This window comes from Xenopus laevis, chromosome 2L, assembly GCF_017654675.1.
Source record: "Xenopus laevis strain J_2021 chromosome 2L, Xenopus_laevis_v10.1, whole genome shotgun sequence".
NCBI lineage: Eukaryota > Metazoa > Chordata > Amphibia > Anura > Pipidae > Xenopus > Xenopus laevis.
In genome coordinates, this window is record NC_054373.1 from 29,594,355 (window position 1) to 29,609,590 (window position 15,236).

Below are 15,236 nucleotides of genomic sequence, written 5' to 3' on the forward strand. Positions count from 1 at the left end.
CTGGTAGGTTTCCAACATCTTCAGCAAGCCAGCTCACTGGGGATTCTGGGAGCTATAGTTCATTAAGACTGAGAGCTGTAGGTCTGATATCTGATAATTTACAGTCTGTAGAAAGCTCCGAGTCCTTTGCTACACAGCTGCCATTGTCACTGCTTATAATAAATGGCTCAGTGTGAAGGCATATTGCTGGAATAAGTAACTTTGCCCTGATAATCAGCCTTCTGCCGCGGAAACAACAAACAATAAGAACTTTATATGGTGATTAAGGCCTGCATTTTTATTATGTGCTGCATTCTAATGTGTTCAGACATGGGTAGTACAGCTGGGGCTATTTTTGCCGTCATGCCCACAATGTAACAAACATTTTTGTCTACTATAGATACATCTTTATTGGGAGTGTGAAGCTGGTACACAATTTTTTTAAGTTGCTATGTTGATTATGGCCCCAGCATTTACCAGCTGTCCGTCCACACTGCAGGCCAAACTCTGTCCTAAATGGCAGTATGTGAATACACTGGATTCAGTGAATGGTGCCATATGAAGTAAGTTACACTGGGAACTGTCTGTGTGGCTGCTGTATTCAGATGCAGTAGAGTGTTTCTTGGCGACTGCTTTGGTCATAAGAGACGTTGCAGCAAGTAAAACTCCTAACTTTTTTCTTCTGGACTTAACCCATTGTATGCAGTTATTTTTCTGACCTAAATGCACCAGTGATGTTACTAGCAGGGAGGTGCAGTATGGATAACAGTTAAGGGGGAGGGTTTTCTAGGGTGGTCTCTTCATTAATTTGCAATGCAAATCCACTATGGATCCTGCAACTTGGAACCCAAAGACCCAGGTCAACCTGCTCATCACTAAGAGCAACTCAGCTGTGCACTTTAGGGTTAATTATATAACATCATTCACTGGCTAAGGAACTCCTGCACTTTATAAAAATCAAACTTTGGGGTCAAAGATGTCAATCTTCTTGGAATCTGATGTGGGTGATTTTTAGACACTCCCAACCCATGGCTCATTATGCCCTGTTACACCCCAATCATATCCCTTGCTCAGCCTCTGCTATGCTACAAACACAAGTGTCTCCCCATCATCAAGCATAAGGTCATCAAGCATAATATTTATACAGTATATATACATATACTACATTAATCAGTTAGCGAACAGATGGCACCAGTTGACCAAAGAAAACCTGTCCCTTTCCAGTTCTAAACTGTGACAATCAGGGTTCAACTATTTGGTCCATTTACAGTCTAAATGACTATCAATATTATTAAGTGAATTTAGAGAAATTCCATCCACTGACTTCTACTAAAATAGTTTTGTGTTCTTGCTGTTCTCGCAGGGAACACCATGTTCTGACTACTGTTCTATCAACTGATGGGACATCATCCATAAATATCCAGGAATTAGAGTGCTCTTAAATAAACAATCCTTATATCCTCTAGTTTTATCCAATGTCCCCACTAATACAAGAAAATAGAGCAACAGAGAAGACCGTTTCTTATGTAAAGTGCATTCTTCTGAGTGTCATTATATGATCAACCCCTCCCCCACCCCTTGTCTATACTCCATTATTGTTTGCTAACTTCCAAGAGGGCAGCAGAAGGACTTATCAGAAGACTTCAGTGCAGATGCCAGTACATATTTCAGCTCTATAGTATGATGAGAGTGCAGTGCATCAGCCGGTGGTGGAAAAGTCATTAATGCAAATTTGGAAGTACTCAAATGTGAGTGTGGAAATCACGTATTCCTTCATTCTAGTGCCATGAATAGCATGTCTTTAAAAGTTGCTTGGGGTTTTTAGGCCTCAAGTGGCTGCAGTCTGACCTGGTCCAAGTCATTATGGCTCTTTGATTTTGGTTGTCCATTGACTTTGATATTTAGGGACATCTTAGAAGCTGATCTGCAAGAGAAAAGTGTCGGCATTTAGTTAAGTGGTTGTCTTTTTTCAGTTCAAGTCGGTTAAGGTCCAAGCTATGTTCTGACTCCCTTAGCTGACCTTCAGGCTGGGTGATTAGGCATATCAAGAGGAACTAGGCATTCTCCCCAAATTCACCCTGACTTTGTAGCTGGCTTTCACTTGTATCTAGCTGTCCTTCTCCCCAAATCTTACACTTAGGGACAGATTTATCAAAGGTCGAGGTGAATTTTCGAATGAAAAAAATTAGAATTCCGAGCTATTTTTTGTGTATTTCGACTAGGGAATAGTCCAAATTCAATTTGAATTTGAAAAAAAAAAATTAGAAAATTTGAATATTGAAATTCATCATGTACTGTCTCTTTAAAAATTCAACGTCGACCATTCGCCATCTAAAACCTGCCGAATTGCTGTTTTAGCCTATGGGGGAATTCCTAGAACCCATTTGGAGTCAATTGGTGGACATTGAAAAATCAAAACTTTGAATCGAATTCAATTGAATGTGCTATGCATTCGATTCGAACAATTCGAAATTCGGCCGAATACAACCTATTCGATTGAAAACGGACCTATTCGACCCAAAAAAGACTTCGACTTAATTTCGTTTTTTTCAATTTTGAAATTCGACCCTTGATATATATGCCCCTAATTGGCATTCAGGTAACCCCCTTGGCCCCTACTCTAATCTCCCCAGGGTGTGGGCCAGTCCCTCAGTTTGTGAAATCCAGAAAAGCATAAATATATTGTCCCAGTAAAGTACATAGTCAAGAGAGACTTAACCAAACAGTCCTAACACTGCCTGTACAGCCACTAGTGCCATATATACTAACACAAACAGCATTTTCCTAATATATTTGCTGATATATAATGGAAATGTAATTTGGCCATCTGTGCTGAATGAATAAAAAGAAAATCTTTGCAAATATCTTACATTCAGTGGTGTAACTAGATATTACTGGGCCCCACAGCAAATTATTTTTCAGGCCCCCAAAATGTCTAGAGATTGACCTGTTTTACCAATATTTACTGCACTTGTATATGAATTAGTGGCTCATGGGCCCTTTATACCTCCTGGCCCCCTGCTTACTCTGTAGTTACGCCCCTGCTTACATGTATTCTTATGTGGCAATATAAAAACTTCTTTCAAAAGTTAGGTACTGAACTGCAGGATTTGACCACCAGAGGGGGCAGGTGTTCCTTCAGCTTGTCACAATGTAAAGAGTAAGGTAACCTTTGAGAGGTAATACTGAAGAGTTCTGCTCCTCACCTTCAATGTATCACTCACTGTCTTACTTGTTCTTACATCTAATAACCAGGCTGAAGGGTGATTTTTCAACAGATAATTATAATGCACCCAATGAATTAGAGAGAGCAATAAATTCAGAGGACAACAGGGTTTACCCCCTTTTAGTGAATTATGGGTTTGAATAACCTTTTATTTGGGACAGTGGCTAAATTAATGCAAGCAAATCCATCAGTGAGAATCCTGCACACTAAACTCCCATTTTTAGACGGGATAACTGGCATAATGTTGGTCGGCAGGATTTTCACTGAAGGATTCTTTTGCATCTGGTGTTTTGGTTGAGGCCGTGTGCAGATTTATGGGATGGCCACAAAGACCCAGGCCTGGGGGGCTGTGAGATTTTAGAGGCTTTTTTTCATGCTGCCCGTGCCGCACCTGCACTGAAAACTGGTTAAGGAATTCAAAGAGATGCCAAAAGCTTCTTCCCAGGCAGCCCTGTGTTAGTAGGAGCAGGTTGGTAGTGGGACAAAAGAGAGGTGTAACCAGGGGGACATGTATAGGGGAGTTTGTGATGGAATGGTTGTCCTGACATAAAGGGCACCTCACATATATCTGGCCCTGGTTAAGGCACCAGTTTTCGAGAGCTAGGAAACACGAAGGCATCTTTAATTCCAACAAATGGGTAATTTATGCTGCTCTGTACAGATCGTTGGTGGTCTTGAAAGGGTAAAGCCAACATTTTTCAGTCCTAAATCAAGTGTGTAAAAAGAAGGCAGTCAGGTATAGATACTTTTATGGGAAGTGAGTCTGACAATTAGGAGTATATAAATACATTGCTAATTACTCATACAGCATGTAGACCAGGGATCCCCAACCTTTAGAACCCGTGAGCAACATTCAGAAGTAAAAGGATTTGGGGAGCAACACTAGTATGAAAAATGTTCTTGGGGTGCCAAATAAGGGCTGTGATTGGCCATTTAATAGCCCCTATGTGGATTGTCAACCAACATTGAGGCTCTGTTTTGCTGTACAACTGGTTTATATGCAACTAAAACTTGCCTCCAAGCCTGGAATTCAAAAATAATCACCTGCTTTGATGCCACTGGGAGCAACATCCAAGGGGTTGGAGAGCAACATGTTGCTCGCGAGCTACTGGTTGGGGATCACTGATGTAGACTATACCACAATCTGGTTTTAAAGGTAAGATCTGGTATTTTAAATTAAACAAATATGTCACTGTTCCTCTGTAAGATAATGTTAAAATATGAGATAACATAGAAATATATGATGCCCCAAATAGGAAAAATGAAGTAAGTCTCCCTGTGTATTTGTACAAATATAAATGGTATTGTTCTGGCCCAGAGGTAGGAGGGGTTGAGGAGAAAGGTGAAACTAATAAAAGACTTTAAAGTAATACAATTATTTTCCTAATTTCCCTTTCTATGGCACAAACAGTGAGAAGTGGGTCACTGACACTCACCGAAAGAAAACTTGGTTAGTTTATGATTCATTTTCCTTATTGAGAGAGTTACAATTTGTGCAGTGGGAAATATATTGCAAATGAGTAACAAGTAGTTTGGGTTATTAGGGTTGGAATACAGGTCAGGCAGGTACGCTCCATCTATTTGTTACCCTAACAACCAGAGATACAAACACCGCATAGATGGAAACTCATCATGATTTTAATTGCAGGGTTGCACGAGTTGAAGTGAATCTGACACATAAACATTTTAGTACCATCATAAATCACTGTTCAACTTGCCTGTACAGTAACATTTTTTTCATTTTGATTTGTTACTTCTATATTTCCTATGTACTGTAGTTATGTGTATATATGTATCAAGGTGTGTGTATATACAGGTATTGGATTTGTTACCTGGAAACTCGTTATCCAGAAAGCTCCGAATTACAGAAAGATCGTCTCCCATAGACCCCATTTTATCATTTAATAATCCAAATGATTAAATATTATTTCCTTATAATAAAACAGCACCTTGTACTTGATCCCAACTAAGATATAATGAATACTTATTGGACGCAAAACCAGCCTATTGGGTTTATTTCATGTTTACATGATTTTCTAGTAGACGTAAGGTATGAAGATCCAAGTTTTGGAAAGATCAGGTCCCCAGGTCCCGAGCATTCTGGATAAAAGGTCCCACACCTGTATATGTATACTGTATATGAAGAGTTTTGTGCCAGGACAAGGTTAATCAATGATACTTTTTGGCAGCCACAGAAAAGTTAGAGAGTGCTTTCATGCTACACCTACATTCCCATCTCAAAACCCCAGTGGACTTCAAGTGTGATCCCTGTGCTCTCTGGGGAAATGGTCAGTGTTTGGGAGATCCACTATGAGAGATGGACATTTCTGCTAAATGATCTGTGCTGGGAGATGCAGGGTGCTGTGTTTTAGCATAAACTGGGGGGCACCCCTATCCCAAATGCCATCGTTCAGCACTGCATAGCCAGACACACACACAGACAGAACTAAACACAAATGATACGACAGTTCCAGTAATGAGAAATACAATCCACTTACCTCACTTCCTCAAACTTCTTGTCCCTGTAAAAGTTGCTCTTTTTAATAAGATACAGCAACACCAGATCACAGAAGAACGCCCCCTAGAAATGAAAGAAATTATGACTCGACTCAAGCATTAGAAGGACACAAAGTTGGACAGCTTTAATAACTTTTTCAGCACATAATACAAACACAGAGAACAAGACAGAAGACCTACAGCAGATAGTTGTGGTGGCTGTTGTAAAAAAAAAAGTCTGAGACTTGAGCCATTTTGTTTAGATTCCCACTTCAGTATAATGTAATGTTCTAATTTATAGAAAATTCCACCTTTGTTACCCACCTTATAACAATATGCCAACTTCTCCAAATCCCACTCTTTAAAGGGCACCTTTTGGGCAAAAATGTTATCCCCAACCAAAGGTACAGGCTAATAGTGCCCACACTCTGGTTGGGGGTAACAGTAGTTTTTTTAAAAAAAAGAATTGCCCCCCTGCTAGCGCTAGGCCATCCGTAACGGGAGGGAGCTACTGGTACAAGCGGCCATGTTGGGGCACATACATGCGCGTAAGGAATGAATTCCGCAACTTGCTCATTATGCGCATGACGTGCTATGTACGACATCGCCGCTTGCACTGGGAGCTCCTTCCCGGTGAGAGTTTCCTAGCGCTGGTGGGGGGCAATTTAAAAAAAAAAAAAAAACGACTGTTATACCCCCAACTGAAGTGTGTGCTGTAATAGCCTGCACCTTTGGTTGGGGATAATATTTTTGCCCAACAGGTGCCATTTAAATACCCCCAGGTTCACCATGCTTTACTCTACTCTACATATACTTTTCAACATTTGCATTTTTGTTTTGTTTGTTATATGTTCAAAACATTAAAATTTATCTAAAAAAAAAGTAAGGTTCAAAGTTTGCCACAGGTCCAGTCACCTGTATAGCAACCAATCAACAGCTTGCATTTACGGGTAACGTGTAAGCAAACTTCTTCTTGGTTGCTATGGGTTACTAGACCTGGGCAAACGCTGCACCTGTTATTCCATTCCACTTAGTATGCAGACTGATGCTTCTCACTCACCCTATTTATACTTTATACTATTTGAACAGATGGGACCTTGCCAGTGAATATGAGGATCCCAAACTGAATGTTAGATTGTACAGAGTGACAGGACGAGCTGGTCTTACACAAATGGGAGATAATAGCAAGAGAACAGTTGTTCGGTTACAAAACAGGAAGAGCTAAAAATATTGGCCAATTATATTGTTTTTTTAATGCTGCTATCATGTTTTCTGCTTTCCCCCGATGTGCCTTGTGGTTTATGGTCCTGTGATTTTGGGTATCACTGGTCATTTGAACAAAAGATGATATTAATCTACTGTCGCAATTTATATGTACATTTTAGAACCGTGAGTTAATTTGAAGCCAAAGAGCTTTGGCACCATAGACAGGGTGGATATTGCATCTCTTTCAAATAAAGGAATGGGTGCGGCTCACCAAAAGTCTTTGTTGGTTTAATTCCACGGGTTATCCTGTGTTCGATATCCCAAATCAATGTATCAATAATGCAGTTGGTTGTGGAACAAACCCAAGGCAGCAAGTTGACTGCAATACTCTTTATTGGGAGGTAGAGTTACACAACATGTTTCGGGCGGAGCCCTTTGTCAAGTGTGACACACTTGACAAAGGGCTCCGCCCGAAACATGTTGTGTAACTCTACCTCCCAATAAAGAGTATTGCAGTCAACTTGCTGCCTTGGGTTTGTTCCACAACCAACTGCATTATGGATATTGTATCTCCCCGTCTCCCATCACACTAATACGGAAAGAGTTAGTGGCAGGGCCGGATTTACATAGTGGGCGCCCCTAAGCCCACTGCTATTCATCACCCCTGTCCCATCTCCTTTATTTGTGGTTGGGAGCACTGGAGATTGGTGCATTGGAAATTTAAAAAACTATTATATCTGGGCCAGGTTAGTGGAGAACACAGTGCAACCCCCCCCCCACACACACACTTTTTCCAAAAATATTGCACCCTAGGAAGGTGCCTCTGCTGCTTAGCCCAAGTTCTAGCTTTGCCCAAATAAGCTATTTCATGTTGGAAGACTGATAGTGATTCTAAACAACTTAAATATGGAATGTTACAAAACATGTTCTAAGCACTGGATAATGATCTCCAGTTACTCCTGGCAGAGTCTACTGTCACAATGTATTTTGTGTGATATGCCAATGCTGCTTACCACGCCCATCAGTGCCAGCCCGGAACCAATGTTGATAATGGTTGGAATAATGTTGAATTTTCCAGCCTGTGAGACAGTGAAAGTTATAAGACATAGTATCCAAGTATTAGTACCTGTTCTCTACTAGAAGATCATTTATACAAGATAATCTATACTTATACTACGATTTGCCAATAATAAGGATTAAAATTGTATGTGACATCCTTGAGTGACAGCTGCTGTGTTACAGTGACTCAGTGCTAGAGATCTCACACTTGGCAGGCAATAAGGACAGCTGGGGGAACCATATTGTGACCCTGACTGCAGTTGTTGTGTTGATCTCTAAGACTCTTTACTCCTTTGCAGACCAATGATTTATTTAAAGCAGAATTCCTCTGGGCTTGAGCCTACGCACAGTATATTTCAGTGCCCAGTTTAATAAAAACAGTATAGTTATATTTTTACACTTCCAGGTGGAAGTCCGTTTCAAGCCTATAGAGATTTGGGCCACCGCTGTCACACAACTGCTGGTCACAGGTCACATCCACAATGTGGTCATTCATTCATTTATTCTGTGCCAATAAACAATGTTGAAGGCAGGGTGTAATGTAAAAAAAATAATGGGAACAATCTGTCATTTTTTGTAAACTTTGCACCCTGCCTCCTACCCTATTTAAATTGCCCCAGGTATATGTCTTCCGTCTTGGAGAACAGAGACCTGCAGTTGCCCCTATGATTTCCAGGTTGCCTGTGTTTGACAATTCTATATTTATGAGGAGTGGGGGGGGTGTTTGAGCCATAGGGACATACCCCCTTCTGCCCACTACCCATCCCCTAACTTACACTGTATTCAGAGGTGCAAGTTAGGGAGCAGCAGAAAACACCCGCTGCAAGGGTCTGAGCCCACCAATTCCATTCTCTATACTAAGAGTTTTTAAAGTGACTGTTCTTTTTGAAATGAACTTTTAAGATGATGCAGAGAGTGATATTCTGAGACAATTTGCATATGGTTTTTATTTTTTATTATTTGTGGTTTTTGAGTTATTTAGCTTTTAATTCAGCAGCTCTCCAGTCTGCAATTTCAGCAATCTGGCTGCTAGGGTCCAAATTACCCTAGCAACCATGCACTGATTTGAATAAGAGACTTAAATATGAAAAGGAGAGGCCTAAATAGACATATGAATAATAAAAAGTAGCAATAACAATAAATGTGTAGCCTCACAGAGCATTTGAAATTGGAAAGAGTCAGAAGAAGAAGAAGGCAAATAACTCAAAAACTAGGGATGCACCGAATCCAGGATTCGTTTCGGATTTGGCCTTTTTCAGTAGGATTCGGCCGAATCAAATCCTAATTTGCATACGCAAATTAGGGGCGGGAGGGAAAATTGTGTGACTTTTTGTCACAAAACAAGGAAGTGAAAAATGTTTTCCCCTTCCCACCCCTCATTTGCATATGCAAATTAGGATTCAACTTCAGTTCGATATTCAGCTAAATCTTTTGAGAAGGATTTGGGGGTTTGGCCGAATCCAAAATAGTGGATTCGGTGCATCCCTATCAAAAACTAAAAGGTAACTTAAAGGTGAACCACCCTTTTAAGATAAAATGCACTGTCCATATTTTACTAAATTAATCCTTGGTCAAGAGAGGGAAAGCTTGAAATCAATATCTGGCTATGGACAGTATTAGGGGGTAATGTAAAGAAAGGTGCAAAACTTGTTTAGTAACCTATATAAGCAGGTAGCATTTAAAAGTAAACATCTGGTTAGTTGCTATATGTTACTAGACTTAGTGCAGACTTCACAAATGACATTACCCTGTGCTACCGCCAACAGTAGATAATAAATGGCATCATTCCTACCTTTCCATTCACCATAATATCAAAGCGGATCCCATAAGCTTTAATCAGAGTTCTATAATCATTCCCCTGAGCATCTCTGTAATATTTGGCAAACCTGTAATAAAAAGCAGAGGGAACAGTTTATTAAATTGGTTTGCTGGTGCGGTTTATGGAGATTTAGTGAAAAACAGCTACTCCACCAGAGTGAGACTTTGACTACAAGGAGCCCTAGAAATATAATCTTTCACCCCCCTCATGTATAGATACCCTTTTAGCTGATGTGTGCTTATGTAGTAGCATACTATTAATTATGCGTTAATCAAGCAGTGACAACATTGCTCTTCATGGACACCCTTTAACTGCAGGGACTGTGTTAACGGTGGTCTAAAAGAAGCCCTGCAGGAGACCCAGACATGATAGGGTTTACCCTACAGGTCCCTGTGGATTTAATAAAACAGGTAACACTGGACATTTTTAAGTGGTGAAAATAGTGGGTCCCATACTTGCAAATTACTACTTTTTCTATGGATTCATGGTGATCATTTGTAGTGCAAGGTGGGCCAACCCTTATGGATGTGAATACCTGAAGTTGTATCCAGAGGAGATAGATTTCTCAGTAAACTTGTTATCCAGGCGGGTGAAGGAATAATTCGGGTGACATTCCGACGCTGGCTTGTCGAGGTTACAGTCCCACTCTACCTGAATGCCGATCACTCCACCCTGATGATTATAATGCAGTTATCACATTGAGATGTTTACCTAGCCGTGTTTAACCCAGTGATGCTCCGAAGCCTATTTGGCCAAATACTGAATCCTCCACAATAAATGCAGTCAAGTTGTAAGGGGGCAGAGCAGTAGTTCAGCTCACATGATAGAACAATAATGGTGACCACTGTGAAGCTGATATTTGTGCCACAAAACCATTATTACTACCCCCTGCCCCATCACCACCACCACTATGTAAATGGATCAGTGTACCATGGAGGATTAAGCTACTGTACTTATGGAACTCGCAGCACAGTGTCCATTTATATTTTGCATGTAAAACATATAGTAAAAGTAGAAGGATAACCTCAATGGCCATTCTCTGGAACTCACTGCCGGCCCATGATACAATCTTTCCCAAGTGAAAGATGGGGCAGTAATGGTCATCATTGCTGTAGCGGCAACTCTTTAGATAGGACTCGGTCTCAGTCTCTAGAATATTAGTCCTACAAAGAGAAAGGACAGTTGAGAGGCATGGGGCAAGATGGAGATTTTTATAAGAAGTTCTAAAGAACATATTTTGCATAAAGATCCACAAGAGATATATAGCCTTGTTGTGATAATAGCTTTATCTTCTGTCCTTAACAGTGAGCTGTAATGTTATTTGCTTATTAATGTGTAGAATATTCTTTCTCTGCATATTTCTTTTTGTACGTATAAGTGGGTGCAGCCATACTGCATCTCTTATCTGTAAACTAGGGATGCACAGAATTCTATAAACTATCCATCTGTCACAAATAAATGGTACAGTTTGGATTCAATATAAAGTCAAACAATGTGTTCTGGGGGCATTTTAAGTCAAATTGGAACTGTGTTTATCTTACCATGTGGTCTGGGGACATTATATGTGAAATAACCCTGTATTTATCTTTCCATATGTTCTGGCAGCATTATAAGTAGAATGGCACTGTATTTATCTTACTGTGTGTTTTGGGGAGATTATAATTGAAACTGCCATAATATGTGTAATTGGCACTGTATTTGTCTTACTGTGTACTCTGGGGGAATTGTACTTGAAAATGGCATTATATGTGAAATTTGCACTGTATTCATCTTACTGTGTGTTCTGGGGGAATTATACCTTAAATATTGACACAATATTTATCTTTTTTATGTGTTCTATACATAGAATTGGCATTGTATTCATCTTACTCCGTGTTCTGGGGCATTATATACGGAATTAACACTGTATTTATCTTACTCTGTGTTCTGGGGGCATTATACAGAGAATTGGCACTGTATTTATCTTACTCAGTGTTCTGGGGCATTATACACTGAATTGACTGTATTTATCTTACTCTGCATTCTGGGGCATTCTACATAGAATTGGCACTGTATTTATCTTACTCTGTGTTCTGGGGCATTATAAACGGAATTGACTATATTTATCTTACTCTGTGTTCTGGGGCATTATACACGGAATTGACTGTATTTATCTTACTCTGTGTTCTGAGGCATTATACATGGAATTGGCACTGTATTCATCTTACTCTGTGTTCTGGGGGCATTATACATGGAATTGGCACTGTATTCATCTTACTCTGTGTTCTGGGGGCATTATACATGGAATTGCCACTGTATTTACCTTGGCATGTGTGTTAGAATGTGTTATAAATGAAATAGTGTGCTGTAAAATATCTTGCCATGTATTCTGGGCTATTATTAATGGAACTGGCTTTGCAATTCCATGAACTAATTAGTGTAGGAAATGTGTTTATATAGCCTCCCTAAAGACAAAAATCTAACATCAAGTATTTCCCTGTGTTATTATACAGTACATGTCAGAAAGACCATTTAATATAACAAAAGGTAGCCTCCTGATGCTTATACAAGCATGCTTACATCTTGTCACTATATTTATGTTTCATGCCTGCTGGAAGGCTGCTCCATGTAAACATTGTATGTAGAATAACCAAAACAAAAAATTATATCCTGTATAGTACTACTATAGACACTTACTTGGAGAAATCAAACTTTGGAAAACGTATTGAGTTCTTAATGTAGACTGTGAAGTTTTCTGCTTTGCCCAGCAGTGGAATCCTGTACATGAACCCGAAAGAGCAAAACAGAAACACCTTAAACAAAAAAATCCTAAAAAAGAGTCATTTGTAACATTGATCTGCATTTCTATGTCTAGTTGAATGACCTTTTATCTTTCGAAGGAAACACAAAGACCTCATTCCTTGATTGACTACAGGAGGGATATGCTGTAGAGAGATAATGATTGGACAGACTTTGTGTACCAAATAATTGTATGCATTTTAAGGGCAGAGACACACACTGCTATTTCGGGAGATTTGTCGACAAATTGCTTCTTCTTTGGGCAACTAATCTCCCCAAACTGCCTTCCCGCCATGCTAGAATGTAAATGACACGGGATGGCACTCGGAAAGCTTTGTTTTCCGAAGTCACTTCATGAGGAAACTGCCAAATCGATCCAAGTGCCATCCCGCCGGCGATTTACATTCTAGCTGGCAGGAAAGCAGTTCGGGGAGATTAGTTGCCTGAAGAAAAACTGATTTGTCACTGGGCGACTAATCTCCCGAAATAGCAGTGTGTGTCTCTGCCTTAATGCATATGTATTTATTAGGCAATTCTCCTAGACTTAGAAAGAACCAAAATTATACTTAATACCTTCTGCATTCGGGGTTCCGCTGCCATGAGGAGTTGTGAGAAACTAATCTCAGGAGGCAGCAGGTCTCAAGTTACCATGGGAGGCAAAAAGCCACACTTGGTAACTTAAAGAGCTGAAATGCTGATTTTCAAATTGGAATTTAGTCTCTTCTAGTGCAGAAAGCACTATTGCATTCTCTGCACTTCACCTGGTATGGCACAAAAAACTAAACGAGGGGGTGGCATCTAATAAGCAGCCTCAGGGCGGCACCTAACCCCAAAATGCCCTTGACTGCATGCAGCATCTATTAGTGCACTATAGGACTTGGTTCACTAAAAATCTTTGTGTGCCTAAGTTTGCACATTACTATTTGCACATTATAATGCACCTACAATTTTGCATGTAGAACACATTTATACACTTTCAGTAACTGAAGGAGAATTCTTCTACAGTCCAGCATTGCCTCTCACATGAAGAAATTAATCCTTAACAATAAACATGAATCCTTAACAATAGCATTGTGCACTTACTTTGGCTTCTTCCTCTTCTCTATGGGACACCATGCGAATATCTCGCACGTGCCTGTTGCATTAACTGCTCCTGTCTTAAGGCATCGTCCGGTCTTAACACCTGAAAACACAAGGTGCCAACTTAAAGATGTCCATATGGAAACATTCCCAGGTGTAACAGTAAAAAGATTGTGTATCAAGGCATTGCTACACTTCACTGAAACACATTGTGAGTTTAAACTAATCTACACCCAGGGCCGGATTTACATAGTGGGCGCCCCTAGGACCACTGCCGTTCGCCGCCCCTGTCCCATACCCTTTTTTTATGCAAATTTTCATCATCAATGGGGATTGGCACACAGTAAATAAAAAAATTATTATATCTCCAGCGCACCCCCAGTGTTTTTGAACCAATGTGGGTGTGGTTGGGCAGCATGCCGCCCCCTAAAATCCTGCCGCCCTAGGCCTGGGCCTAGGTGGCCTTTCCACAAATCCGGGCCTGTCTACACCTTTTCTTCAGTATATTTTAACGTTAAAGGGGAAGGAAACCTAGTTGGCGCAAAAACCCTCCCCCCTCCCGTGTGTTGCCCACCCTCCCTCCTCCCCCCTGGCCTACCCGTCCCGCTGGGCAAATGCCCCTGGCGCATGCGCAGTAGGAGAATTTTGCCGGTACGGATCTACTGCGCATGCGCCAAAAGTCACGAAGTACTTTGGTGCATGCGCAGTAGATCGTACCGGCGAAATGCTCCTACTGCGCCGGTCAAAGCAGGAAGAAGATCGCGTGGAAGAAGATGTTGTCTGTGAACTCCCTGGACTGGACCTGCGCAGAAGGGTAAGTAACAAGTTAGGGGCATTTGCCCAGCGGGACGGGTAGGCCAGGGGGAGGGTGGGCAACACACGGGAGGGGGGGTGGGTTTTTGAGCCAACTAGGTTTCCTTCCCCTTTAAATATGTATCATGAAGTTCAATGGCTGATTTAGAGCACCTTGAACCCAGGAATATTCTAACACATGAGCCCCATCTGCGCCAGAATTGGAACGAACAAATTTATAATGCACAGGTAATCACAGGTAATGGCACTTTGCCATTTAATTCTGTCACTACCCTCAGGGCAACTCTCTAATAGAATCCTGCCTAGATCAAATTTTTCATACCCAGACCCACAATCCACATTTTAACCCACTTGGACCTGACCCGAACCATCAACTGCCTTATTTGCAACCTGTTGACCACCATTAAGCAGGAAGTGCTAGTAGTGATGCGTCTATACCTCTCGTCAAACCGCCCACTTCCGGTAAAGTGACAGGTGCCCCGCCCCCTTATTGAAATGAGTGAAGTCTATTAACCCTCCCCTTCCGATTGCGATTGCCCGCCCCCCTCCAGTAGTGATGCGTCTACACCTCTCGTCAAACCACCCACTTCCGGTAAAGTGACAGGTGCCCCGCCCCCTTATTGAAATGAGTGAAGTCTATTAACCCTCCCCTTCCGATTGTGATTGCCCGCCCCTTACCTTTGTGTTATTGTAGGACTGTTGATTCCACTTTTGGACTGCAATTCCCACAATGTTCTATTGTATTCATGAAGAAATATAAAATTAATTGAATTACGTATT

The 15,236-nt window shown here is 40.9% G+C and overlaps 1 protein-coding gene across 2 annotated transcripts in view; it reads right to left on the reverse strand.

Annotated features, from left to right (window-relative positions):
* Positions 1 to 254: 254 nt before the first annotated feature.
* Positions 255 to 15,236, reverse strand: part of p2rx5.L (purinergic receptor P2X, ligand gated ion channel, 5 L homeolog) — a 42,691-nt gene continuing 27,709 nt past the window's right edge. Inside the window, exons 5-12 of one of the 2 annotated variants that reach the window (XM_018246045.2) lie at positions 13,647 to 13,746; positions 12,462 to 12,542; positions 10,810 to 10,948; positions 10,321 to 10,457; positions 9,759 to 9,852; positions 7,921 to 7,986; positions 5,704 to 5,786; positions 255 to 1,903 (exon numbers count right to left, since the gene is read on the reverse strand). In XM_018246045.2, the coding sequence (XP_018101534.1) occupies positions 1,801 to 1,903; positions 5,704 to 5,786; positions 7,921 to 7,986; positions 9,759 to 9,852; positions 10,321 to 10,457; positions 10,810 to 10,948; positions 12,462 to 12,542; positions 13,647 to 13,746 (803 nt within the window). In that variant the 3' untranslated portion in view covers positions 255 to 1,800. Of the gene's footprint in view, positions 1,904 to 5,699; positions 5,787 to 7,920; positions 7,987 to 9,758; positions 9,853 to 10,320; positions 10,458 to 10,809; positions 10,949 to 12,461; positions 12,543 to 13,646; positions 13,747 to 15,236 lie in introns of those variants that run through there. The other variant, XM_018246046.2, reaches the window with a different exon arrangement.